Source organism: Melanerpes formicivorus, unplaced genomic scaffold, assembly GCF_026170545.1.
Source record: "Melanerpes formicivorus ecotype bairdi unplaced genomic scaffold, bMelFor1.0.p_v2 SCAF_6, whole genome shotgun sequence".
NCBI classification, from domain to species: domain Eukaryota; kingdom Metazoa; phylum Chordata; class Aves; order Piciformes; family Picidae; genus Melanerpes; species Melanerpes formicivorus.
Genome location: NW_027142358.1, coordinates 30,820,316 through 30,847,825, shown reverse-complemented (window position 1 = coordinate 30,847,825; position 27,510 = coordinate 30,820,316). Strand labels below are relative to the sequence as shown.

The 27,510-nt window shown below is 52.8% G+C and overlaps 3 protein-coding genes across 4 annotated transcripts in view; 2 read left to right on the top strand and 1 right to left on the bottom strand.

Moving 5' to 3' along the window:
* Positions 1-19,633, top strand: part of LOC137442135 (cadherin-23-like) — a 41,191-nt gene extending 21,558 nt beyond the window's left edge. The window contains exons 15-22 of the mRNA XM_068140482.1: positions 64-177; positions 1,918-2,066; positions 14,151-14,211; positions 14,911-15,059; positions 16,445-16,580; positions 18,123-18,511; positions 18,596-18,827; positions 19,575-19,633. Of these exons, the coding sequence (XP_067996583.1) occupies positions 64-177; positions 1,918-2,066; positions 14,151-14,211; positions 14,911-15,059; positions 16,445-16,580; positions 18,123-18,511; positions 18,596-18,827; positions 19,575-19,633 (1,289 nt within the window). The remainder of the gene's footprint in view (positions 1-63; positions 178-1,917; positions 2,067-14,150; positions 14,212-14,910; positions 15,060-16,444; positions 16,581-18,122; positions 18,512-18,595; positions 18,828-19,574) is intronic.
* On the bottom strand, positions 6,765-10,865 carry CUNH10orf105 (chromosome unknown C10orf105 homolog). Of its 2 annotated transcripts, none has more exons than XM_068139257.1 (2): positions 10,823-10,865; positions 6,765-7,186 (listed from the first exon to the last, which is right to left on the bottom strand). In XM_068139257.1, the coding sequence occupies exon 2, from the start codon at positions 7,179-7,181 to the stop codon at positions 6,765-6,767; it is 417 nt and encodes a 138-aa protein (XP_067995358.1). In that variant the 5' UTR covers positions 7,182-7,186; positions 10,823-10,865. The 2 variants fall into 2 exon arrangements, with proteins under 2 accessions (XP_067995358.1, XP_067995357.1); XM_068139256.1 differs by having other exon boundaries at positions 10,816-10,836.
* A 2,182-nt stretch (positions 19,634-21,815) lies between the features above and the next one.
* LOC137441665 (cadherin-23-like) overlaps positions 21,816-27,510 on the top strand; it is a 49,614-nt gene continuing 43,919 nt past the window's right edge. Inside the window, exons 1-4 of the mRNA XM_068139280.1 lie at positions 21,816-22,021; positions 22,664-22,792; positions 23,435-23,563; positions 26,351-26,578. Coding sequence (XP_067995381.1) covers positions 21,818-22,021; positions 22,664-22,792; positions 23,435-23,563; positions 26,351-26,578 — 690 coding nt within the window. The 5' untranslated portion in view covers positions 21,816-21,817. The remainder of the gene's footprint in view (positions 22,022-22,663; positions 22,793-23,434; positions 23,564-26,350; positions 26,579-27,510) is intronic.

Sequence of the window (27,510 nt, the reverse complement as noted above, 5' to 3'; positions counted from 1 at the left end):
AAGTGTGGACTCTTCTTCCTGCATCCAGCCAGTGGCTGACCTGGTCCTTGTCCTTCTCTGCAGGTGGGAACCAGGATGGCAAATTCAGCGTTGGCTTCAGGGATGGGGTGGTCAGGACAGTTGTGAGCCTGGACAGGGAGACTGTGGCATCGTACACACTGATCCTGGAGGCCATTGGTAAGGATTTCCCACCCTTCCCATCAGACTGCTGCCACACAAGGTGCCCTTGCACATGCTGAGCTGTCTTGGAAATGCAGCAGAGTGACAACTACCTTTGAGGTGCTCTGTAAACGCAAGCCTGTGTTTGGTGTTAGCATCTCATAACCCATGGGTATGAAACTGTGGGTTCCACCATGGCTTTTGTAGACAGGCTCACACAGCTTTTTCCTTTGCCCTGGGGAAGGCAAGGGTCCCCATTCCTCAGAGGCTTCATGCTGTCCAGGGCAGACCTCTACCCAGAAAAGCCAGTGCCACAACATCTTTCCCCTAATACCATGCCAGCCCTTGGCTCAGAGGCTGCCCATTAATCCAGAGCCACATGGCAGAGGGCCTGCATGCCAGACACAGCTTGGCTGCCATCCCCAGAGCTTTATAATGATGTGCCTGTTTGCAGATGACTTGGGTGTCCCTTCTGAAAAGAGAAATAAGTGGCCTGGTCAGAAATCTTGGAGGGGGGGCACTGCAGGTGCCACAAAGTCTGCAGTGGGGCTGCTGCAGCAGCTGGGCACACAGGACTAGATTCCAACTGGTAAAGGGTCTGTTCTGCCCCTCTGATGGTAATCAGGCTGCTGGTGTTCTCCCAGTCACCAGCTGAATAGGCTTAGTGCTCTCTTGCATCATGCTGGAAAACCCAAACCCAACCTATGCTCCCCATTGTGGCAGACCAAAGAGCCAGGCTTCTATGTCCTTATCCACTGAACATCAACTGACCTTGGTGCTCTTGGGCTGTGAGCTGAGCTGGGTCTACAGAAAACTCATCAAACCTCTGCTCATCCTCATCTCCCAAGCCTCCAGCAGTCCCTTCCAGCATACACCACCCCCTTAGTCCCCTCTTTAACCATCAGATGTATTTCCAGCCTCGCTGGCCTGTGGCTCCATGGCAGAGCTTGGAGGTGGTTTGGATTTGGCTTTTCCTTTTCCTCTTCCTTACATACTGGAAGAAAGTTCAGTACTACAACCTCTTAGGATGAGGGGGGATGGCTTTAAGCTTGAGGAACTACCTGAAGGGTGGTTGTAGCCAGGAGAGAGTTGGTCTCTTCTCCCAGGCAAGCAGCACCAGAACAAGAGGACACAGTCTCAAACTGTGCCAGGGGAAGTTTAGGGTGAAGGTGAGGAGAAAGTTCTTCACTGAAGGAGTCATTAGCCATTGGAATGCGCTACCCAGGGAGGTGGTGGAGTCACCATCCCTGGAGGTGTTCAAGAGGGGATTGGATGTGGCCCTTGGTGCCATGGTTTAGTCATGAGATCTGTGGTGACAGGTTGGACTTGATGATCTTTGAGGTCTCTTCCAACCTTGGTGATTCTGCAAGGGGAGATTTAGACTGGACATTAGGAAGAAATTCTTTGCAGTGAGAGTGGTGAGACACTGGAACAGGTTGCCCAGGGAGCTTGTGGATGCCTCCTCCTTGGAGGTGTTCAAGGCCAGGTTGGATGAGGCCTTGAGCAACCTGGGCTGGTGGGAGGTGTCCCTGCCCATGGCTGGGGAGTTGGAACTAGATGATCTCTAAGGTCCTTTCCAACCCAAACCATTCTATGAACCTCCTTTCAGGATAAGCAGAAAACAAACCCTGGTGGCTCAGTGTGGGGTTTGGAAGCTGCAGCAAAGACAGAGGACTTTAGTTCAGAAAACTTTGCTCCTGTGGTTTTCAGTGGCCAAAGGCTGAGCACCCCCTGCCCTGGCCTTTCTCTCCCATCCAGACAACGGCCCCACAGGGAACCGGCGCACAGGGACTGCCACCGTGTACGTGACCGTCCTGGACGTCAACGACAACCGACCCATCTTCCTTCAGAGCAGCTACGAGGTCAGCGTGCCCGAGGACATCCCAGCTGCCAGCAGCATCGTGCAGGTGTGTGGCTCTCTTCCACCGTGGCTCTTGGCTGCCTGAAGGGGTTAATATTCCAAAACATTCAGCCATAGTGTCCCAGCACTGTCTCTTTCTTAAAGGCACAGCCTCAAACCGTCACAACCATCCTCCAGCCCCTGGCACTGGGACTGTGAGAAGCTGCGGGAAGCCCAGGGGGCAGATTTTTCTCTCCCCATCATCAGTCTGCTCCTCAAAGCCAGGGCAAGATGTCGTCTTGCTTAGGCACTCCCCTGCTCCTTTGTAGGGTGGGTGGTGGTAGAGGAGGTGGAGGTGTTTAGGAGGAGACTGGATGTGGTGCTTGGCGCCATGGTTTAGTTGATTAGATGGTGTTGGGTGATAGGTTGGACTTGGTGATCTCAAAGGTCTCTTCCAATGTAGTTAATTCTATCCTATCCTATCCTATCCTATCCTATCCTATCCTATCCTATCCTATCCTATCCTATCCTATCCTATCCTATCCTATCCTATCCTAATTCTACTCTATTCTATTCTACTCTACCCTATCTTATCCTATCCTATTCTAATTCTACTCTATCCTATCCTACTCTAATTCTATTCTCTTCTACTCTATTCTATTCTACCCTATCCTATCCCATCCCATCCTTATTCTATTCTAATTCTACTGTTATTCTACTCTTATGCTATTTTATTCCATGCTATTCTATTCCATGCTATTCTATTCCATGCTGTTCTATTCTATGCTATTCTATTCTAAAATTTCCCCCCAGCATGAGATTGCCAGACCAGCTCAGTTGGAAAAGCCAATGAAGCCGTATTGACCAGCAAAACCACAATCTAAATATGAAATGCAATGGATGTGTACAAAATGCACAATATTTACATGTATTTACCATTCATAAACAGCACAAGAACCCCCCCTGGACAAACCAGGGGGCTACTAATAGCTTCCCCTCTCCCTGCTCCCATCCCTCCCCCCCTACACATAGGACAAGAGGGAGAGCAGAGAGTTGCTGTTAGTTACTTAACCACAGCAAGAGAACATTCAGGGCCAGCAAAGCCAGCAGAAGCCACAAGTTAGTATCTCCTAGAGAGAGGAAGCCAAAAAGAGAGAAAGTTATGGCCAGCAGGAGCAGGGAGGTCATTCTGCCCCTGGACACTGCACTGGTTAGGCCACACCTCGAGTACTGTGTCCAGTTCTGGGCCCCTCAGTTTAGGAAGGAGGTTGACTTGCTGGAGCGTGTCCAGAGAAGGGCAACAAAGATGCTGAGGGGCTTGGAACACAGCCCTGTGAGGAGAGGCTGAGGGAGCTGGGGTTGCTTAGCCTGGAGAAGAGGAGACTCAGGGGTGACCTTATTGCTCTCTACAACTACCTTAAGGGGGTTGTAGACAGGCAGAGGTTGGTCTCTTCTCCCAGGCAACAGGTACTGAACAAGAGGACACAGTCTCAAGCTGTGCCAGAGGAGGTTTAGGCTTGAGGTGAGGAGAAAGTTCTTCCCAGAGAGAGTTGTTAGCCATTGGAATGTGCTGCCCAGGGAGGTGGTGGAGTCACCGTCCCTGGAGGTGTTCAGGAGGAGGCTTGTTAGGGTGCTTGGTTGCATGGTTTAGTTGGTTGGGTGGTGTTGGATGATAGGTTGGAGGCGATGATCTTGAAGGTTTCTTCCAACCTGGTTTATTCTATTCTATTCAAAAGTTAGTTTACAGATCTAACTTTTATGTTTGTTCTCTGTCCAGTGGGATTATTCAGACCATATCATTATTTTCCTTTTCACATCCAATAGTAATTTATTTACATCCTACTACTTTGCCTTCAAGATCTGTGGAAGTTTTTGCCTGGCTGTGCCCTCACTTTCTCCCCCCCTCCCAGCAGGGAAGGGATGGAGAGCAGACATCTCAAGGGGGAGGGAGAAGACTTCATGCAAAGAGATGCTCTGAGAAATGGTGGGGGGAAACGGAGGGAGAAAAGCATTTGGACTTTGCTTTCATTTTTGTTCCTCTTTGAGGGTGCAGTGGGCAGAGCTGAATGGCTCAGTGAGCGCTGAATGAATGCAGGCATTCACTCAGCCTCCAAAGCTTACAGCATCCCTTCAAACCCAGGGCTCTTCTAGAGCAGGCACCAAAGGCTCTTTGCAGAGAGGCCTGGGAAGGCTGCTCCTGCCTTGAATACCTCTCTGCATACAGGGAAAGGGGCAGCTTTGTCCCTGGCTCTCAGGGACAGGGTGAGTCATTGGGAGAGAAGAAAGGAGCTTTTTGCCTCCTGCAATAAAGGTTTGCTGGGAGATGTGTGTGGTTGCTGGGAGCATGAGCTCCTTGTGGCTCCTGGTCACCTGTGGTGCCGTGGCACAGAGATGCCTGTAGCACCATGCCTGTCTCTGGGGTCAGAATCTGCCTGCAATCCCTGTGCCCAGGCTGGAAGCATGCAGGGAGCTGGGTGGGGGATCAATGTTGGGCCCAATCCTGTTCAATATCTTTATTGATGATCTGGACGAGGAGATGGAGTCCATCATCAATAAATTTGCAGAGGACACCAAGCTGGGGCAGGAGTTGATCTGTTAGAGGGCAGGAGGGATCTCCAGAGGGACCTTGCCAGGCTGGACAGATGGGCAGAGTCCAATGGCATGAGGTTTAACACATCTAAGTGTTGTTGGCCACAACAACCCCATGCAGTGCTACAGGCTGGGGTCAGAGTGGCTGAGAGCAGCCATGCAGAAAGGGACCTGGGGGTACTGGTTGCCAGTAGGCTGAACATGAGCCAGCAGTGTGCCCAGGTGGCCAAGAAGGCAAATGGCATCCTGGCCTGGATCAGGAACAGTGTGGCCAGCAGGAGCAGGGAGGTCATTCTGCCCCTGGACTCAGCACTGCTTAGGCCACACCTTGAGTCCTGTGTCGAGTTCTGGGCCCCTCAGTTTAGGAAAGATGCTGAGATGCTGGAAGGTGTCCAGAGGAGGGCAACAAAGCTGGGGAAGGGTTTGTAGCACAGCCCTGTGAGGAGAGGCTGAGGGAGCTGGGGTTGCTTAGCCTGGAGAAGAGGAGGCTCAGGGGAGACCTTATTACCATCTACAGCTACTACAGCTACCTGATGGGAGGTTGTAGCCAGGTGGGAGTCAGTCCCTTCTCCCAGGCAGACAGAGACAGAACAAGAGGACACAGTCTCAAGCTGTGCCAGGGGAGTTTTAAGCTTGAGGTGAGGAGGAAGTTCTTTCCAGAGAAAGTTGTTAGCCATTGGAATGTGCTGCCCAGGGAGGTGGTGGAGTCACCATCATTGAAAGTGTTTAGGAAGAGCCTGAATGAGGCACTTGGTGCCATGGTTTAGTTGATTAGATGGTGCTGGGTGGTAGGTTGGACTTGATGATCTCAAAGGTCTTTTCCAACCTGGTTCATTCTGTATTCTGTATACCTAAAGCTGAGCTAGTTTTGCAAATTGGAAGACTAGGAATGGAGGAAAACCAATCACAGAATCACAGAATCACCAAGGTTGGAAGAGACCTCAAAGATCATCAAGTCCAACCTGTCACCACAGATCTCAATCCTGGCATCAAAGTCTCCCTTCCCAAAAGAGGGAGGTGGCTGTGGAATCCTGTGGCAAAGGAGACATGGTGTTTTGGAAGAAGTTTGTTTTCCATGGAACAGAATCAGATGGGGAAAGTAAATGGGCAGTGGCTCAGGTGTAGTTTCATTTACATCCTTTAAAAGTGAACACTTGGTACTGAATATCTCCCCCTTCAAATAGCATCCAAGTGTCCCTGTGGCAGCAAGGAGAGGCTTTGAAGGTTTCCCCATCCTCTTCTCCAATCCAGACCTGGAGGAGTGTGGGAATGTCCCAGGCAGCCGGGGAGGTCCTGATGCAGAGCTGCACCCTGCGAGGGTCGGAAAACACAGGAACCCCAGAGGGATGATGTTTGGTGCTCACCATGGGACCTCATTGGGCACAGAGACTTCACCCAAAGGGTGAAATCCCCGTGGCTGAGTGTAGTGTGAGCTGCAGCCCTTGAAGAATTAAACCACTTTTCCTTTTGCTTTTAAGCACATCAGCTTACCTGCTGGCTGTTGTACCCTTTCCCAGCAGAAAGGAGCAGCTCAGCCTTGCGTGGTGCCTTTCCAAGCTGTCAGAGGCTGCAAGCCTCAAAAGGCCTCTTTACTGCCTTTGCAGACATGTTTACCTGCTCCTGCTGCTCGTTTATTGAAGCAGGCTTCCAGCAGACAGCTGGAACCTGCATCCTTCTAAGCATCAGCAACCCACAGCCTGTTGTACGGGTCAGGGGAACATGCCTTCCTCCACCGACTCAGGAGCACATCTCAGCTGAGGATTGCTTTCTGAAGGAGAGGTTTGCCCTGGGATGCCTCTCTTCAAGGAGTTCTTTGTTAGGCAGCCAGGTTGTTTTGCTCTCTTTGCCCAGGCTGTTTGTTCAGCTGCCTCACAAGTTGCACAATGTTTTCCAGAAGAAATTAAGCAGCAACATTTTTTTTTTGTGGCGTGCCTGGTGCTAGCTGTGTGTGGGTGTAAAGTTGGGATGCCTCCACCTTTCCTGCCAGGAAACAGTAACCTGGAAAGCATTGGGGAAATTGAAGGAGCAAAATCTCCTGTCACCTTGCAGAGCTGCTGTGTGAAAATGAGCTCAGCTGGGATGCTCAGGAGATCAGGCTACAGGAGGGAGCCGAGCCTCAACCCAAAGCCTAGGACAGAGTAGCAGTGTGGGGTGAGTTATTACCCACAGAGCAGGATCACATTTTGGTGGACTCCATGACATCCCAGTCCTGGCTGGCAGGGGAGCTCCTGGGACAGGCAAGCTGGCTGTGGGCCAGCGGCTGGCTCCTTCTGAAGGTGCTGATGGAGCAGCGCAGGGAGCCCAGCCGCTTCCAGAGCCTCAGCTGGGGCTCGCTGGCATCTGCTGGGTGATGTGGCATGCACTCCCTGGGCCCAAAGCTGGGCTGGTCCAGCGCCACAGGCTTGCAGAGGCTGACAAAGATGAGGAAGGTTGCCAGGAGCAGGAAGATGCAGACAAGCACAATGATGATGGACAGCGGGTCTGCCACCTTGGGGGATGCAGGACTGGGTGGGACCAGCTCGGTGGTTGAAACTGGAAGCCAAGGGAGAGGTGGAGTGGGAGAGGTCCCATTGTCAGCATCCTCTGTGCTCATCTTCCCTGCAGTGAGAAGCAGCATGGATGATTACCCCTCAGAAGCTGGATAGGCAGCCACCCTCTGTCCAGCCTGGTGGGGTTTTGGCTTGTTTTGATGTCTAAGGTCCTCCCAGCCATGTTTTTTGTGACACAGGGTGACAGGAGCCTGTCTGCTTTGCCAGCAAGCAAAGCACAGAGGTGGGATTTACACCTGTGAAGTTCTACCCTGAAGTGCAAAACCATCTGGCCAAGAAATCCAGCATAAGTAGTGACCACATACACTGGGACACTGTGGTCCCAGTGACAACACCTGTGTGGAACTCACACACAGGCAGTGCAGGGAGGTTTTTCTGAGAGTGATAACCAACCATACACTGGAGAAGGTCCAAAACCCTCCCCCCTGCTCTCTGCTCCTCAGAACTGTGGCTTTGTTCAACTGGCAGTCATTTGGGGGTTTTTATTGATTGTTGCCTCTCCCCTAAAGAAAATGGATGGTTGGCTGAGCCTCTGCCCAGAGAAGTCCTCACTGAGCTGCAGTATTGTGCTGGCTCTGCCTTTTTGGGTGGTTGCAGGGTAGAAGTGTAACGCCCTCCCCCTACTTGTGCCAAAACTTCTCTTGGGCTAGGCATTTTCCTGATCTGGCTTCAGGTCCAGACATGTCATGAGTTTCTCAGCCAGGTGTGATGCAAACCAGCTTCCCAAAAGCCTCATCAGCAAGAGCTCTTACCAAACATCTCGTGGCCACCGTCATTTGCCCACCAGGTCAGATCCACCCCCCACTCACATTCCCAGAGCTATCTGCACCCATTGTTTTGCTTTCATGCACCCTCCCATACCCATTTTTCACCCTGGGTGGGCTGTGCTTGAGAGCAGCATCTTCCCAGCTCAGAGACCTCGCTGTGCCAGCCCTCTGCAATGCGACAGCTTGGCTCGGCCCTTGGTTCTCCAGCTCGTATGCTGGAGGTAGAGCTTTATTACACTGACTTTCCTACAGAGATGTGGGAGTTAGAAGAGTGATGGAGAGCTGTTAGAATGGTCCATGGCCAGGCACTCTCCTGCCAAGTATGGGTTTGGATTGAGCCAATTTAATTAGAGCTTAGGATGGGGAAAGACAGGGATGCAGGGACCGCCAGGGTCTCTGGGTCTGCTCTTGCAGCTGCTGTCCCAAAGCCACACAGCTTTGTGCAGGCAGCAGCCAGGCATTCCTCAGCACAGCAATCAAAAAAAGAATAGGAGAGAGGAGACATCAATGGCATGTCTTTAATCACTATGAGACACCTCAGTGGAGATGAGCCTGGTGGAAAGTAAGATGCTGCATCAGAAGAGACAAGCGTTGCTCACCAGCCAAACTCTGCAGGAGAAAACAACCTGAAGCAAATACTGTGAGAGCTGCAAGGTTGAGTGCTGGGAGTCCTTGAACTTGGGCTGTCTGTGTTCCAACCATACCCTCTGTGTGCAGGGTGCATGCTTGGGCAGGTGAGCTCCCAGCTCTGGTTTCCCAACACTCTGCCTGGTCACAGAGGGAACTTGCTACTCCCACAGGATCTGTGCTCCAGATACAGAGGGGATAGAGCCAAAAGTTTCTACCAGTTGGGTGCTGGGTTTGAGGCACTTGTGAGATGTGATTCATTTCTGGAATGCTTTGGCCTTGCCTGGGCTTGCTGTGGATGGTATTGGCCTCAGGGCAAGAACTAGATCATCCTGGTCACAGCTTGGAGGCTCTGGGAAGATGTGGCTGCTTCCGTGGGTCAGAGCCAGGTCTGCGCTCAGGAGATGTGAGATGCAAAAATAAATGGGTTGGCCCCTGAGAACACCTTAGCTCAGGTGAATCCTGTGTGTATTGCAGGCAGGCTCAGGCACCATGGCTCTCATCTCCTCCTCCAAAGCAACATTTCCACTTCTCTTCACCCCAAGAGCATTTTTTTACTGTGCAGCCTCTCCTTTCCTGGCTCAGCCTCTTCACCTCCAGCTTTGGAAGGAGAGCAACCCTTGGCAGCCAAAGCTATCCCAAGGACCCTCCTTGCTCCCTGGGTAGGCTGCTCCTGGGCTCTGCCCAGGCATGAGAACCAGCAGGCAGGGCTGCTGCTTACCCCCAACAGCAAAGGCAGCCTGAATTGAGGTTACCAAGGCTACCTAAACTCTGGCATTTACTGACCACACGTGGTTTGGCTTGGTGACCTTATTAGTGTTGTTAAGAGCAAGCCAGAAGGCATGGACAATTTCTCCAGGTTGGTTTTTTGCTCTGTTGATGGTGGCTGTGGGGCTTTTCTTTTCAATCCAGCTGACAATGTCCCTTAGAAACTGTCAGGAGAGTCTCATTGGTGTTTGTTTTCCCAGGCTCTTCCAGCCATGCTTCCCATCCCCTCTCTTCTCACACCCAGCTCAACGGGCAGAGCTGTAGGTTCAGGGAAGATCCAGGCTGTCCCTCACCTGATTTCTAAGTCCTTCTAGAGAAAGAGGCACTAAAAATCTGGAAAATCTTTGCAGAGCACACTAGTGGTGACTTTTTTTTCCAGGGCCAATAGATTTTCCATGTATTAAAGGGAATGTCCCCTCCCTCTCCTGTCTGGGACAAAGCCAAAGCCATTCCAACAGAATCTCAGCAAAAAGCCACCAAAATTGGGGTCCTAACAGCAATATGGCAGAAGCAGCACTTGCCAGTCATGGGGACAAAGGCTTCCATCCCATGGAGTGGGAGCTTGGTGCTTTCCCTGAAGCCTGGCAACAGACCAGTTACCCACAGCATTTTGTACCCACGGGCCAGGCTGCTGCCTGCATCCCTGTTTATAGCATCCTCCCCCCCCCCTCCAGCATTGCTGTCTCAACAAGCCCCACATTGTACAGCCCAGATATGTCAATAAGAGGCTGCCCAGCCTGGCAGATCCCCCAAGAAGGGTCATCCCTGCCTGGTCAGCTCCAACAAGAGACATCCCCACAACCCAGCAGCCGAGGATCAGAGGGAAGGAAGAGAAACTGCAAAAAGCAAATTGCTCCTGAGGAAGGTGGAAAGGAAAAAGAAATGATTGCTATGCATGAGCAGCAGAGATTGTTCTGCCCAGCAGTGCTGCCTGCCTGGCCTGGCCCAGCTGCCTCATTTGGCAGCACTTTTCCATATACTCTCCCTCCCTTTTTCTCAAATTCCAGCAAAGAGAAGGCTGCTTCAGGCTCTTCTGTGCCTGCAGCCCAGCTCAGATGAAAAGCGGCTCTCTTTCCCCTCCCCATCCCGCTTACAAGGCTTTCCTGGAGCTCCCCAGCTTTTCCCAAGGCACTGAGTCTTTCCAGTCCCTTGCAGAAGGATGCAGTGCTGGCAAATCCCAAACACCCAGCTCAGCAGCCTGGAGAGCCGGGTTTTGAGAGCCAAGGGCTGTCAGGGATGCTGCTTCCCATCGCCCTCACAGCGCTGCACTCGCTGGACTTTCCCAACCTCCCATCACAAAGCAAGAGGACAGGGAAGGGAGGAGGGATGTTTGACTTCAACCCCACCCCAAACTTCTCATCTTCTCTCCCCACCCCACCTGCAGCCCTTTCCCCCGGCTGAGGGCAGCAGCTCTGCAGCTGAGGATGGCAACACGTCCCTGACCTGCCTCACTCGCCCCTCAGGGTCAGCCTGAGCAGCCAGTGGTGGGTTTGCCGTGGGGATTTGTGCTCCCTACCTCTCACCGGCCAGCCGAGCCCGGGCTTTCCTCCAGCACGCCTGCCCTGCCGCCTCTCCCACCGCGCTTTACCGACTGCCGGCCCCCTCCTCCCTTTTGGAGGGCCCGGGAGGGTGGGAGAGCAATGGCAGCCAGGCTGGGGACAGCCCGAGCGTGCAAAGCCCAAGGGGCTTGCCAGCCCCCTCCCAGGCTTTGTCAGCTCAGGGGTGCCCTGGGGCTGTGCCCCGCTGGGGTGAGGGGCTGAGCCCCTCGGGATCTGTCTCCCCCGGCTTTGCCCCTGCAGGGTGCTGAATGGTACGGTCGTGGGCTGAGCCCCACGCCTGCTCCCCCTTTCCCCAGCAGCTCTGCGCCAAGCTGCCTGCTTTATTCTCATCCTTTTATTCTTCTCCCCTCCTCCCTCCTCCTTTTTTGACCCCTTTCCAGGAGCTGGGGGGTGTTGGAAAGGTGGCCTGCAAAAGGCTGGCTCTGCCTGCAGCCCACTCTCTCTAGCAGGGGGGATAAAGCAGGCTGGAGGCACACAGTTGCTCAGCTGCACAAGATGCCTTGTGCCTGCAGCAGAAGGAGCTTTTCTCCCACCACTTGCACTCAAGTCCAATTGTTTGCCTAAGTTTGGAACAATCTGTCCAAGTACATCTCCTCTGGGACCTCAGTGGCTGAAAGCAGCAGTAGCAGCTGAGCTTCAGGCTGGCAGGAGCATGTGTTGGTTTCATGGAAACTACTTCAGAAGTGGACCCCTAGGAATCTCATGGGGTTCAGCAAGGTCCTGCACCTGCAGGATGAAAGGCTGGAGAGCAGCCCTGAGGAGAAGGACTTGGAGTGCTGGTGGGTGCAAAGCTGGACATGACTTGGCACTGTGTGCTCCTGGCCCAGACCCAGCTGAGTCTTGGGCTGATCCCCAGCAGTGTCTTGGGCTGATCCCCAGCAGTGTGGGCCATAGGTGGAGGGAGGGGATTCTGCCCCTCTGCTCTGATGAGAGCCCACCTGCAGTGCTGGGTCCAGCTCTGGAGTCCCCAGCCCAGGAGAGACATGGACCTGTTGGAGCAGGGCCAGAGAAGACCACAGCAATGCTGGGAGGGCTGAAACCTCTCTGCTGTGAGGCCAGGTTGAGACTGCTGGGGTTGAGAGCAGCCTGATCTGGTTGGGAATTTTTTACTGCAGGGGGAATTGGACTGGATGACTTTTAAAGGTCCCTTCTAACCTTCTCTGATTCTACCTTTTTATTTACCTGGGCTGACTCATCTTACCTGCTTTCTGTGCTGCATATCCTTGCAGCAGCTCCTTGGGTGAGCTGGGAAGAAGGGTGGCTAAGAAGATGTTTGCAGCTAGGAATTTCTCATCACATTGAAATCTGTGCTCACCTTGACATGCAGCTTCCTGGGCACAGCAGGACAAGGAGTGGTGCAAAAAGCTGCAAAGTTTTGTCTCCCACCCCTTAGGCTTCCACCCCACCGTGGCACAGTGTTTTGGCTGATGCAAAACACTTTCCCAGGATGGAGCCAGTGCCATGCCAAGGCAAACAGTCTGCCTGGGCATTACTCTCCTGCTGCTACAGGACTCATCCATCACATGTAAGAGGAGTTCTGCCCAGGTTCTGCCCAGAAATGGCTTCAGGGAGACCTGAGGGTGGGAGAGTTGGTACGAGAGGGAACTCTCTGCTGTGAAAGGAAGGTAACAAATGGTAGAACAACAGGAAACATCCTCAGGTTGTGCCACAGGGTTTTGAGAGTGGATATCAGGAAAAATGACTCCCCCAAAAGGGTTGTCAAGCTCTGGACCAGGCTGCCCAGGGATTCCACATCCCTGGAGGGGTTTAAAAGCCATGCAGATGTGGTGCTGAGGGATGTGGTATGGTGATGGACCTTGGCAGCACTTGTTTAGTGGTTGGACTTGATGATCTTGAAGATCTCTTCCAATCTAAATAATTCTGTGATTCTGAAGTGATTGATCCATGGTGAAAGATGGAGCAGGGCACAGGGTTTGTATCTGATCATAAAGCAAGACTTGGGCTGATCTGGGACAGGAGAGGACAAGGTACATGGCACAGGGGTGGGAAATCCAAATAGTTTGCAAGTCAGTCAGCATTTTCTAAGGTTTCTGCAGGCATGGGCTGGTTTGGTGAAAAGGAACAAGAGCAATTTGAAGCATCTTCCCCTCTGGAGATATTCAAGACCTGCCAGGATGTGTTCCTAGGTGACCTTGCTCTGGCAGGGGAGTTGGACTGGACGATCTTTTGAGGTCCCTTCCAGCCCTTAACATTCTGTGATCTCAAAACTGCATTTCCAAAGAGCATCTCTGACTCCTGCAAGCCCAGGGCTCTAAAAGTGACTCCCTGTAAGTGGCCTCCCAACTCCCTTGCACCTGCATCCTTTGCCTTTCTCTTTGCAGTGCAGATCTGGGCACCGACCCACACTTGCCCAGGGAAGAGAAACCACTGGGTAGTACTTGCAGGGAGAGCTACAGCAGAAGATGCCTTGCTGGGGGAAGGAGGGGAGACAACAAAAGCTAAGACATTCCCTGCATCCTCATCCCAGGGACTTGCAAGTGACCACCGCTGCGGCTGGGATTTGGATGCTGTGTGGGAAGCGATTTCCGCAGGGGGGAGGTGCGGTGGCTCGATGCCAGCTGGGGAAGAAGCCCAGACCCCACTGCCCCTCACCACATCCAGCCTTCCAGCTGCTGGGGCCAGTGTGCTGCTGGCGGGGGGCTGAGGAGAAAACACTGCAGTGTTGTTCAGCAACAGCAGAGGGGAGCCGCGTCTCGGGTTTCCGGGGGCAGGCGGTTGATTGACTCCGTGCATGGACTGTGCAGTGCATCGCAGCTGAAGGGTTCTCCCACCCGCTGGTGGGGGTCTTGCAAAGACCCAGACCAGTGTCCAGCCTACCAGCATGCTCTGGACTGGTTGCATTTGTGTTTTTTTTGGTCGTTTTTACATATGCTGCTGCTTTGGGTGGCTTGCCGTGATGCTGTGGGCTGCCTGCCCATCAGGAACGGGAGCAGGAATCCCTGCCCAGCTCTGCCAGCAGGGAAGCTCCATCCTTAGTGGTGAAGTCTTTTGTACCAGGAATGCTGTGGCCAGCAGGACTAAGGAAAGGGTTGTCCCCTCAGTGCTTGGCACTGGTGAGGCAACACCTCTAATACTGGGCTCAGTTTTGTGTTCAGAAGGACAGTGAGGTTCTGGAGTGTGCCCAGAGTAGGGCAACAAAGCTGGTGAAGGATCTGGAGAACAGGTCTTATGAGGAGTGGCTGATGTTGTCCAGCCTCAGCAGAGTGAGAGGACTTGTCACAGTCTGGAAATGTCTGCCTCACACCTTCACTGCTTTTCTTATCTCATGAAGGTGAAAGCCACAGATGCAGACGAAGGCATTAACGGGAGAGTGTGGTACAGGATTGTCAAGGGTAAGTCCAGGTGCCCCTTTGTGCCCTGATGGGTTTGTACCAAGCTTCAGCCATCCCACACACAGCCTTGGGAGGTTGTGCTCCCCACCCCTTTTGCATTTTCCACCCCAGAGAGCAACATTTTAACGTTAGGATTAAATGCCAGGGCATGATTTGTCATGGATGGACATCTGGGTGCTGTAGCTCCTGGCCTGACGGGGGCCAAGCCCTGGGGTAGCTGAAGGAGATTCATGTTTACAAACATCTGATTAATGTTTATAAATATCTGGAGGCTGGGCATCAAAAAGAAGGGGCCAGCCTCTTTTCAGTGATGCCCTGTGATAAGAGGAGTGGCAGCGGACAAAACTGGAACACAGGAAGCTCTGCCTCAACCAGAGGCAAAACTTCTTTACTGCAAGGGTGATGGAGCACTGGAGCAGGCTGCTCAGAGAAGTTGCGGAGTCTCCTTCTCTGGAGCCTTTCAAAACCAGCCTGAATGAATTCTTGCATGACCTGCCATAGGAGATCCTGCTTTAGCAGGGGGAGTTGGACTGGATGATCCCCAGAGGTCCTTCTAACTCCTACCACTCTATGGGACGGGGACTTGGGTTTTGCTCAATAATCTTCCTCCAAGACAGCCCCCAAGGGAGGGCTGGATGTGTCAGCAGGACTGATGCCAGATGGATGGGCAGCACGCATCTCCCTTTTCCCCTCCACCAGGAAATGAGCACAACCACTTCCGCATCAATCCCAGCACCGGGCTGGTGATGAGGGGCGTGCGGCCCCTGGACAGGGAGCAGAACTCCTCTCACGTCCTGGAGGTGGAGGCCTACAACACGGAGCAGGGACCCATGAGGAGCTCCGTGAGGGTAAGGACCTCGCAGCTGCGGAGGGGAGGGCAGCAGGGCTGGGTGGAGGAGGAGTTCATCCAAACTATTTGGGATGCTTCATCAGAGGGCAGTCGTTTCCAGCCCTCGCAGGCATGCAGGAAGTTGGAGAGATCTTGGCATGGAAATGCTGACAGGAAGTCTCCAGGGGCTGCCCGTGGGTGGAGAAGAGCCCTTTGGATGGGGACTGTTGTTATATTATTTTCTTTCTTTCTTTCCTGTGACAAATCAATGTGATGAGGTTGCTCAGTGGTGCAGCAGTCACTGGTGGAGAGAATCCTGCTCACCTGGTGAGATGTCACTCAGCCATCAGGAGGACGACTGCCCACAGCAGGGGGGTTGGAACTAAGATGATCCTTGAGGTCCCTTCCAACCCTAACAATTTTATGATTCTAGGAAGAGCTGAGCTGTTGGAGGCCATATCTCCCGACCAGGCATTTCTTTAAATAACCCAGGACCCCCTGGCAATAAGCTTTAGCAGGGAGACACGCCAGCTTCCCACAGTTCCCACAATCCCAGCCCTCTGGCTGCCTTTATTTTTAGCCCCAGTGCTGGGGTGAGCTCTGGCCGAGCGTGACTTGCCCGCAGCACCAGCAGCAAGCAGCAAACCAGGAGGAGAAAGGATGTCCCCTGGGGAAGCAGCAGCTCGACCTGCTGAACTTGGAGCAAAATTTCCCACTGAGTCGTCACCACGCTACAGGGCCTCTGACTGCAACCTTTCCAGCAGGAGATCCCAAAGCATGGAGGAATTCATGCACAGGCTGTGTGTCCCTCCAGCCAGGGAGGACTGAGTCACTCCAACCACAGGGCTGGTTTCAATCTGTGGTGTTAAACGTGGCGTATGTAGCAGAGATGTTGGGGCTGTTCAGTCTGCAGAAGAGAAGGCTCCAAAGAGACCTTCTTGTGGCCTTCCAGCATCTGAGGGGGGCTACAAGAAAGCTGGGGAGGGACTGTTGAGGGTGTCAGGGAGTGATAGGACTGGGGGGGATGGAATGAAACTAGAAATGAGTAGATTGAGATTGAATGCTAGGAAGAAGTTGTTCCCCATGAGGGTGGTGAGAGGCTGGAACAGGTTGCCCAGGGAGGTGGCAGAAGCCTCCTGCCTGGAGGCTTTTAAGGCCAGGCTGGATGTGGCTGTGAGCAACCTGCTGTAGTGTGAGGTGTCCCTGCCCATGGCAGAGGGGTTGGAACTGGCTGAGCCTTGAGGTCCCTTCCAGCCCTAACAATTCTGTGATTCTATGATGTTCCTCCTGTGCAGCAGATGAGTGCCGGGAAGGATGTGTTTCCCCTCGCAAGCATGAGGAGCTGGGGAGGGCTCCTGAGCTTGCCCAGCTCACCAGTGGTTTCTCCATGGGGGGGTTTTGCAGGTGATTGTCTACGTGGAAGATGTCAACGACGAGGTGCCGGTGTTCACCCAGCGCCAGTACAACCGCCTGGGGCTGCGGGAGACAGCAGGGATAGGCACCTCGGTGGTGGTGGTCCGGGCCACTGACCGAGACACAGGTAGGAAGCTAGAGGTGAGAGACACCCAGTGGGGGGTGGGGTGTTGGTGGTGAAATTTCCCCCCCCAACATTAAATTTGCCAGACCAGCTCAGTTGGAAGCAAATGGAAGCTGTATGTAGAAGCAAAACTACAATCTACAATGGAATGCAATGAACATGTACAAAATACACAGGACTGACAACGTTTGCAGGTGTTTACAGTTAATAAACAGCACAAGAAAACCCCTGGCCAAGGACCAGGGCAAACTAGCTTCTCCCTCCCTGCCTCCCCCTCCCTGCTTCCCCCTTACCCCCTGTACAGAAAGGACAAAAGAAAGACTAGACTAGACTAGACTAGACTAGACTAGAATAGAATAGAATGGACCAGACCAGGTTGGAAGAGACCTTCAAGACCATCAAGTCCAACCTATCACCCAGCACCATCTAATCAACTAAACCATGGCACCAAGCACCCCATCCAGGCTCTTCCTAAACACCTCCAAGGAGGGTGACTCCACCACCTCCCTGGGCAGCACATTTCAAGGGCCAATCTCTCTTTCTAGGAAGTACTTCTTCCTAACCTCCAGCCTAAACCTCCCCTGGCACAGCTTGAGACTGTGTCCTCTTGTTCTGGTGCTGCTTGCCTGGGTGAAGAGACCAACCCCCACCTGGCTACAACCTCCCTTCAGGCAGTTGCAGACAGCAAGAAGGTCTCCCCTGAGCCTCCTCTTCTCCAGGCTAAGCGACCTCAGCTCCCTCAGCCTCTCCTCATAGGGCTGTGCTTCAAACCCTTCCCCAGCTTTGTTGCCCTTCTCTGGACACCTTCCAGCAGCTCAACATCTTTCCTAAACTGAGGGGTCCAGAACTGCACACAGGACTCAAGGTGTGGCCTAATCAACACTGAGTCTGGGGAGCAGAGGGATGTTAGATGTAGCCAAAACAATGCAGCCAAGGTCAGTCAGAAACAAGTCAGTATCTCTCCCAGAGCAAAGAAGCGAGAGGAGGAGAGAAACTGTTTTGGGAACTAAATCTTACAGTAGATATCTCTCCAATGCATTGTTCAGAATGAGCTTTATTTCCCTTTTTACACCCAGTAGTGATTTATGTACATTTTACTACTTTCTGTTTAGGGGAAGTTTAGGCTGGAGGTGAGGAGAAAGTTCTCCCCAGAAAGAGTAATTGGCCATTGGAATGTGCTGCCCAGGGAGGTGGTGGAGTCACCATCCCTGCAGGTGTTCAAAAAAGGATCGGATGTGGCACTTGGAGCCATGGTTTAGCTGTCAGGAGGTGTTAGGTTGGACTTGATGATCTCAAAGGTCTTTTCCAACCTGGTTGATTCTGTGAGCCTATGATAAGATCTGTGGAAAAATTTTGAAGGCATAGCCTAAAGCTACCACAGGGGGAGAAGTGGGGAAATCAGCCGTGGCATGGATCCTGGCTTGGCCAGGTTGAAACCCCCCATGTGGGATGTGGTCCGCTGCATGGTTGAAGTTAGCATCGGTGGTGCCTGCTTCTTCGGGCTGCTTGGCGCAGCCAGCACCACAGCTCCTGCTCCTGCCCCAGGGAACGGCGGTCTGATGAACTACAAAATCCTGTCGGGTGCAGAAGGGAAGTTTGAGATCGATGAGAGCACAGGCCTCATCACCACCATCGACTACCTGGACTACGAGACCAAAACCAGCTACCTGATGAACGTCTCGGCCACGGACCAAGCGCCTCCCAACAACCAGGGCTTCTGCAGCGTCTACGTCAGCCTGCTCAACGAGCTGGATGAGGCTGTGCAGTTCTCCAACAGCAGCTACGAGGCTGTGATCATGGAGAACATCCCCCTGGGCTCCGAGGTGCTCCGGGTCCAGGCCCGCTCCATTGACAACCTCAACCAGATCACCTACAAGTTTGACCCCAACACCAACGCCCAGGCGCTCTCCCTGTTCAAAATCAACGGCATCACTGTGAGTAGCCACAGCCTGACCCCCTCCTGGTTTAGCTGCACTGGATTCTTGGTGACCAGCCTGGCTGTTGTTCATCCCTGGCAGGGTGTGATCACTGTCAAGGGCCAGGTGGATAGAGAGAAAGGAGACTTCTACACCTTGACAGTGGTGGCTGACGACGGAGGGCCAAAGATTGACTCCACAGTGGTGAGTAGCTTCTACCTGGGGCTTCTACCTGGGCCCATTGGAATGGGCTGCCTGGGGAGGTGGTGGAGTCACTGTCATTGGAGGTGTTCAGGAGGAGACTTGATGGGGTGCTTGGTGCCATGGGTTAGTTGTTTAGGTGGGTTGGATTGGTTGATGGGTTGGACGTGATGATCTTGAAGGTCTCTTCCAACCTGGTTTATTCTATGTTCTATTTTATGTTCTATTCTGTTTAGACTTGAGAAGACTGAGAGGGATCTTATCAATGTGTATAAATAGCTGGAAGGGCTTGGAGCTGGAGAGCTTGGAGGGATCCAAGCTCTTTTGGGTGGTGTGCACTAATAAGACAAGAAACAACAGCTTCAAGCTTGAACATAGAATATTTCACCTCAACAGTAGGAGAAACTTCTTGACAGTGAGGGTGATAGAGCACTGGAGCAGGCTGCCCAGGGAGCCTGTGCAGTCTCCTTCTCTGGAGACTTTCCAAACCCACCTGGATGCATTCCTGTGCAGACTACCCTTAGGTGATCCTGCTTTGGCAGGGGGGTTGGACTCAATGATCTCTGGAGGTCCAACCTCTCATGTAGTGTGATACTGTGATACCTACCTCCTCACAAACCTCTGTGCAGGCAGAGCTGACCACAGGTCACCTTCCTCTTCCTCTGACCTGGGACAGCATGTCCTAGTTGCCCTCTCTGTTGTAGCCAGCAGGGTCTGGAAATCCTGCTTTGGGGGAATGCTTGGATTAGCTCAAGCATGAGCTGGTGCCTCTTAGTTTCTGCATGGCATAGGATGGGATTTCTCAGAACAAAAAATACCCAACACCCCAAACTGTGGGAGTTTGTAGTTTGCTTACCGAGGTAAAACCATTTTGAGACAGGTAAACATGAGCCAGGGCATGCCCATATGGCCAAGAAAGCCAACAGCATGCTGGCATAGTGTGGTCAGTAGGACTAGGGTAGGGATTATGCCCCAGTGCTCATCACTGATGAAGCCACACCTCAAATAATGGGTTCAGTTTTGGGTCCCTCACTACAGAAAGGATATTAAAGTGCTGGAGCCAGTCTAGAGGGGCAACAAAACTGGTGAAGAGCCTAGAGTACAGGGTTTGTGAGGAGCATCTTAAGGAATTAGGGTTTAGCATGGAGAAAAGCAGGTTGAGGAGATGTCCTTGTTCTCTACAGCTCCCTGAAAGGAGGTTAGAGCCAGATGTGGTTTGGTCTTTTCTCCCATGTAACAAGCGGTAGGACAAGAGGAAATGGCCTCAAATTGCATCAGGGGAAGTTTAGGTTGGGTTTCTTCCATAAAAGGGTTGTTGAGCCTTGGAACAGGCTGCCCAGGGCAGTGGCTGAGTCCCTGTCCCTGGAGGGGTTTCAAAGCTGTGTAGATGTGGTGCTGAGGGACATGGTTTAGTGGTGACCTGACAGTGCTGGGTTAACAGTTGGGCTGGATGATGTGAAAGGTCTTCTCCAACCAAAGTGATTCTGTGATCATCTGTTTGACAGGGTTATATTTGGCACTGTCCACTATCAAAGGCAGCTTGGCAGAGAGGTGATTTGCATTTCTCTGTGGGGGCAGGAGGCATGCTGGGTGCAGAGTAAGCCTGGTCCACATGTCACTACCCAAATCCTGTTGATTTGGTCCATCTGGAGAAACAAGGCCCCAGGGAGGGCTTTGAAACTAGAGACTGGCCTGCAGTGATGGGCAGCATCAGGTCTTCATGCATCTGTTGCCTCTCAAAGGACTCTGGATGGCAAAGGCATCAAAGGCTGCCTGCCCCAGCCCATGGGTGTTGATGGCTGTGTTCTCCACACACTGCCAGGCCTTTCCCAGGGCATGGGGAAATCCACCAAATACAAAGGGATGCACCTACAGAGGAGCCTCTGAATCTCCTCAGTGGGGAAACTGAGACCCCCAGCACTGCTGTGGTGAGATGCAAGGCTGCCCAGTGCCCCTTGCACCTCCTCACCCACCATTAACTCTTGGTTCTTTGTTTTGTGTTTCCCCCTTTGCTCTCCTCCTACAGAAGGTAAGCATGGCCGTCATGATGGCATCATCTTAGGGGCCAGGATCCACCCTGAACTCCACCATGAGCTGTGAGGAGGGACTGGGGCAGAGTTCTCCAGCCCTGTCCCACCAGCATCAGACTCTGTGACCCACCTGGGGACACGGTGAGGTGCTAGTGAGCCACCCTGCTGCTGACCAGCAGAAATCCCAACGCTCTGATCCGACACTTGGGACAGCAGCTGCTGAATCCACCGCCGCAGCTGAATCCACCGCCGCAGCTGAATGGGCTCCTCCGGCTCCTGGCTCTCCGTCATTCAGCATCAACAATAACCAAATCACCCCCAGGCACACAGCTCACTCCCTGGCTTCCTCTGGGATGTTGTCATATTCAGCCTGGCCACAGCTGGGGACTTGGGGCACCCATAAATAGAGCCCCGGGAACAGAAGGGCTCTTCCTCTCCCATTTCTGTGTCGTGTTGCAGTGCCTGGCTTGCAAACACGATGAGAGCATTTCCTCTGGCTAATTGTGGCTGAGGTAGCCTGGTCCCCTCTGGTGAGGTATCCCTCCAAGCATCTCCCACCTGGTCTCTCACTCACCCCTGTGTGAGGTTATCCCAGGAGGAAGCTCAGCTCTTCTCTATGCCCGCCTTGCCCTGGCTAAATTAAATACACACAGTGCTGTCCTTTTTTTGTGCCTGTTTGGCTTTAAAACAAACCCTGCCCCACCTCTGGTGCTATGGGCAGGGATGAAATCACTGTGCAGGAGAAGTTTAGCAGGAAAGGATCACCCTGCAGCAGTGTGAGCTGCTCTGTGCCCAGATATTTGGAGGAGGATGCTCCATAGAAAAATCCAACTCCTGAAAGTTGCAGCACCCTTGAGCTCCTCCTCCAGCCTCTAAGCATCCTTCCTCCTCTGCAGAGAGAGATGTAGATTCAGCTCCTGGGCTCAAATACCTGTGCCTATTCCCACATGGAATGGACACTACTCACTGAATGCAGCTTCAGCTCCTGGGCTCAAATACCTGTGCCAAATTGCCACATGGGGTAGACCCTACTCACATTGTTGGCACCTCAAAGCAGATCAAGAGTTTACCAGGGGTGTCCAGCTGAATGTTGATGCTGGGTGGGCAGGGGGCCAGCTCCTACCTGAGCCCTGTGCCATGCATGCAGGTGACCATCACAGTCCTGGATGAGAATGACAACAGCCCCCAGTTCGACATCACCTCCGACTCGTCTGTGAGTGTGGCAGAGGACAGCCCGGTTGGCAAGAGGGTGGCCGTGGTCCTGGCTCGTGACCCGGATGCAGGCAGCAATGGGCAGGTAGGGAGGCCCAAGCACAGCAGGCTTGAGGTTGCCCAGGAGGCTGTGGGAGTGTTTCACCAAGGCAGAAATGCCTCCAGCAGCATCTTTCCAACCTCTTCATCCCCAGCAGAGCAAACTCTGGTTATTGATGCCAGCAGTTTTGGGGAGGGTTGTGCAGTGGGTGCCAGCTCTCCTCAGTCAAGGCATGCAGGAGGAGAGGAAAATCATCGTCCTTGGGCCATCCAGGCCAAAGAGCTCCAAGGGCCATGTGTCAAAGGGAGCTGAAAACGAGCTGCAGGCTCTCCCAGCATGAGGAGAGGCAGCAAAGCCCTTAGCAGGCTGCACAGGAAGCTCTTGGCTGTTTGTTATTTTCCTTTACCATGCAGACAGGTCTTAATGAGGTTCCTTAACACCAACTCCTGCAAGCATCATGGAAGGGCTGTGGAGGAGACTGAGGTTGGCCTATGGGTGTGACTTTGGGGTGACTGCAATGAGCCAGCACCCCTGTGCACCCTAAGCATCAGAGCTGAGCATTTTGAAACGCTCAGAGACCCCCTGAGGGCAGCGCTGGGTTTATCATCATAGGGTTTCCTTTCTCTCCTTCCTCCTCACAGCACCACATTGCCTTGCCCTTGTTTGCTTTCCCCATGGTGTTTGCAGGTGACTTTCTCCCTGGCTTCGGGGAACATCGGCCGGGCTTTTGAGATCCGTACTACCAACGGCACCTACGGAGAGGTGTTCGTGGCACGGCCACTGGACAGGGAGCTGCTGGATCACTACACCTTAAGGGTAAGCCCCAAGCCACCTGGGTTACCACTCCTTGGGCTTCTTCTGGCAGGAGGATTGGACTAAGATGATCTTTCCAAGGTCCCTTCCAACCTCTAACATTCTGTGATTGATTCTGAGGATGATCAGAGGGCTGGAGCTCCTCTCCTATGGAGACAGACTGAGAGAGTTGGGGATGTTCAGTGTGGAGAAGAGAAGGCCCCAAGGAGACCTTTTTGTGGCCTTCCAGCATCTGAAGGGAGCTACAAGAAAGCTGGGGACGGACTTCTGAGGGTGTCAGGGAGTGATAGGACTGGGAGGGGGTGGAACAAAACTAGAAATGGGTTGATTCAGATTGGATGTTAGGAAGAAGTTCTTCCCCGTGAGGGTGGTGAGAGATTGGCACAGGTTGCCCAGGGAGGTGGTGGAAGCCTCCTGCCTGGAGGTGTTTGCAGCCAGGCTGGATGTGGCTGTGAGCAACCTGCTGTAGTGTGAGGTGTCCCTGGGCATGGCAGGGGGGTTGGAACTGGCTGATCCTTGAGGCCCCTTCCAACCCTGACAATTCTATGACTCTATGATTCTGTGTGGTTTGGAGCATCAGGCTGTTTTCTTGAGGCCATGAGCTTACAAACAGCATCTTCTTGAAAATCCAACCCCAACTTGCAGATCCAAGCCTCAGATGGTGGCGTGCCTCCCCGGAGGAAGGAGCACACCCTACGAGTGAACATCCTCGACGTCAACGACAACCCTCCCATCATCGACAGCCCCTTTGGCTACAACGTCAGTGTGAGCGAGGTGAGCACCCAGCCCTGGCCTTCTCCTTCCATCCTCTCAAGGAGAGGTCTGACCCCCACCTCAGTGGGTTTAAAGTTTGGCTGCCTCTTGCCAACCTCACCTTGGGTCATTTAAGTTTTACTGGGCCCCTGCAGACCTGATTTTGAGCCATTTCAGGGTTGCTGGCCCCTTGCAAACCTTACCTTAGGTCATTTTCGGGTTGTTAATCCTTTGCACGTCTGGCCTGATGTGGTTTCAGGATTGATGACCCCTAGCAAACCTCAACTTTGGCCATTTCAGGGTTGGTTGTCCCTTACACATCTGACTCTGTGATTTCAGGGTTGCTGCCCCCTTGCAAATCTCACCTTTGGTCATTTCAGAGCTGCTGCCCCCTTGCAAACCTCAACTTTAGCCATTCCAGGGTGGCTGCTCCCTTGCAAACCTCACCTTTGGTCATTTCAGAGTTACTGCCCCCTTGCAAACCTCACCTTTGGTCATTTCAGGGTTTCTGCCCCCTTGCAAACCTCACTTTTGGTCATTTCATAGTTTCTGCCCCCTTGCAAACCTCACCTTTGGTCATTTCAGAGTTGCTGGCCCCTTGCAATTTGGTCATTTCAGGGTTTCTGCCCCCTTGCAAACCTCAACTTTGGTCATTTCAGGGTTGCTGGCCCCTTGCAAACCTTACCTCAGGTCATTACAGGGCTGGTAGTTCCTTACACACCTAACCTTGGGTGATTTCAGGGTTGATGGCCCCTAGCAAACCTCAGCTTTGGCCATTTCAGGGTTGCCGGCCCCTTGCAAACCTCGCCTTGGGTTATTTCAGGGTTGGTTGTCCCTTGCAAGCCCTCAGCTCTGACAATCTTCTGTGCTTGGGCTAGGAGAGAGCTCTGCAGTCAACTTAAGTCCACGAGGCTGCAGGGAGCAGCAGGAAGAAGTGGCTACACCCCCATGGAAACGCCACCAAAGTGACACGAGAGGCAGCGTGGTGCAGAATAGGAATTGCTCTCAGGAAGCAGCTCGGCAAGAGCCCCATAATTAAGCAATAAAACACAATCAGGCGTGAGAAAAGACAACTTATTTCCTGACAGCTTAATTCCTGGGCCTGGGGTTTCTCAATTTGATGATGAGAAATGAAATACGAGTAATAGCCAGTGACACTTAGCTGTGAGAAAGTGCTGCTCCTGATTAATGGCTTTGCATTAGAGTTATGGCCCCATCAGGATTTTTCTTATCTGCTTAATGCATGTTCAGGGCTGGTTGAAGAGCACAGTTTCTGTTTTGATTTCCCCTGTAATGGGACTATCCAAAAATAATTAGCTCTGAGCTCCGAGTCTATTACACAGCCCTCACCTCTGCACACAGCCTGGGTTTTAACACCCTCCCAGGCTCTGCCAGCCTAGATAGCACTTCACATGCAGCTTTCCATGCCAGGGGCTGGAGAACAGGTCTTATGAGGAGCAGCTGAGGGAGCTGGGATTGTTTAGTGTGGAGAAAAGGAGGCTGAGGGGAGACCTTCTGGCTCTCTACAACTCCCTGAAAGGAGGTTGGAGTGAGGCGAGGGTCAGTCTCTTCTCCCATGTAACCAGCCATAGGGCAAAAAGAAAGGGCTTCAAGTTGTGGCAGGGGAGGTTTAGGTTGGACATGGTGGAAAATGTCTGTCACAAGAAAGGGTCATCCTCTTCTCCCGTGTAATCAGCAATAGGACAAAAAAGAAAGGGCCTCAAGTTGTGCTGGAGGAAGTTTAGGTTGGACATGATGGAAAATTTCTTCCCTGAAAGGCTTGTGAAGCCCTGGAACAGGCTGCTCGGGGCAGTGGTGGAGCCCATGTCCCTGAAGGGACTCAAAAGCTATGTAGATGTGATGCTAAGGGACATGCCCTTTTTGCATCCACTAGTAGTTTATTTATGTTCTACTAATTTCTGTTCAAACCCAGGGGAAAATTTTCTAAGCACAGCCTAAAAGTTATCACAATTGTGAGGTACCTGGAGACAAGGAGGCTCAGGGGAGACCTAATTGCTCTCTACAACTACCTAAAGGGAGGTTGTAGTCAGGTGGGGGTTGGTCTCTTCTCCCAGGCAAGCAGCACCAGAACAAGAGGACACAGTCTCAAGCTGTAGGAGGGGAGGTTTAGGCTGGATAGTAGGAAGAAATTCTTCCTAGAAAGAGACATTGTCCATTGGAATGTGCTGCCCAGGGAGGTGGTGGAGTCACCACCCCTGGAGGTGTTTAGGAAGAGCCTGGATGAGGCACTTGGTGCCATGGTTTAGTTGATTAGATGGTGTTGGGTGATAGGTTGGACTTGATGATCTCTGAGGTCTTTTTCAACCTCCTTAATTCTGTATTCTCTGTATTCTGTGCCTGTGATGGAATCAGAGAGTCAGAGAATTATTAGTGTTAGAAGGGACCTCAAGGATCATCTAGTTACTACCCCTTTGCCATGGGCAGGGACACCTCACACTAGAGCAGGTTGTCCACAGCCACATCCAGCCTGGCCTCAAAACCCTTCAGGGATGAGGCTTCCACCACCTCCCTGGGCAGCCTGTGCCAGGCTCTCACCACCCTCATGGGGAACAACTTCTTCCTAACATCCAATCTCAATCTACCCACTTCTAGCTTTGTTCCATTCCCCCCAGTCCTATCACTCCCTGACACCCTCAAAAGTCCCTCCCCAGCTTTCTTGTAGCCCCCTTCAGATACTGGAAGGCCACAAGAAGGTCTCCTCAGAGTCTTCTCTTCTGCAGACTCAACAGCCCCAACTCCCTTAGTGATTCGTGTCCTCTCTCTGCTACTCAATCCTCTGCCCCACAGAACGTCGGCGGTGGTACAGCCGTGGCCCAGGTGCGTGCCACCGACAGGGACATCGGCCTCAACAGCGTCCTCTCCTACTACATCACCCGCGGCAACGAGGACCTGACCTTCCGCATGGACCGCGTCACCGGCGAGATCGCCACCCGGCCCTCCCCGCCCGACCGCGAGCGGCAGAGCTTCTACAGCCTGCTGGTCACCGTCGAGGACGAGGGCAACCCCTCCTTGTCGGTAAGTCACCACAATGGGCCTCTGAGGTGAGGGGGAAGAAAGCGGAGAGCTGGGCAACACTGCAGGAGTGAGCTCAGCGCTGAGAAGTCAAGGTGGGAACAAGCACAGAGGGATGATGTAGTGATGAGCCAGTGTGGCGGGTTGAAATAACCCCCCTCACTCACCATCAACGTCAAATTTGCCAGACCAGCTCAGCTGAAAGCAAAGGAACCACAGAATCACAGAATTTCAGGGGCTAGAAGGGACCTCCAAAGCTCATCCAGTCCAACCCCCCTGCCAGAGCAGGGTCACCTACACCAAATTACACAGAAACTCATCTAGGCGAGGTTTGAATATCTCCAGAGAGGGAGACTCCACAAGGGTGGTTGTAGCCAGGAGGGAGTTGGTCTCTTCTCCCAGGCAACCAGCACCAGAACAAGAGGACACAGTCTCAAGCTGTGCCAGGGGAGGTTTAGGCTGGAGATGAGGAGAAAGTTCTTCACTGAGAGAGTTGTTAGCCATTGGAATGTGCTGCCCAGGGAGGTGGTGGAGTCACCATCCCTGGAGGTGTTGAAGAGGGGATTGGACGTGGCACTTGGTGTCATGGTTTAGTCATGATGTCTGTTGTGACAGGTTGGACTTGATGATCTTTGAGGTCTCTTTCAACCTTGGTGATTCTGTGATTCTGATTCTGTGATCTGGGTTATATGACTCGAGGTCCAAATCTGCTGTGCCCAGCTTTGATTCAGAACCTCCTGGTCCTGCAGGATCCTCTCTTGCAGTTATTCAGGGAGCTGCCATGTCCCATCTATAAATACCAGGTTAGGGGTTGACCTGCTGGAAAGCAGCTCCACAGAGAAGGGGCCTGGGAGTGATGGTGGACAGCAAGTCTACCATGAACCAGCAATGTGTTCTTGTGGCCAAGAAGTTCAATGGGAACCTGGGGTGCATTA

What these genes read in the sequence shown, in the direction of transcription:
- CUNH10orf105 (XM_068139257.1), bottom strand. Translation starts at nt 7,181, where the DNA reads ATGAGCACAGAGGATGCTGACAATGGGACCTCTCCCACTCCACCTCTC.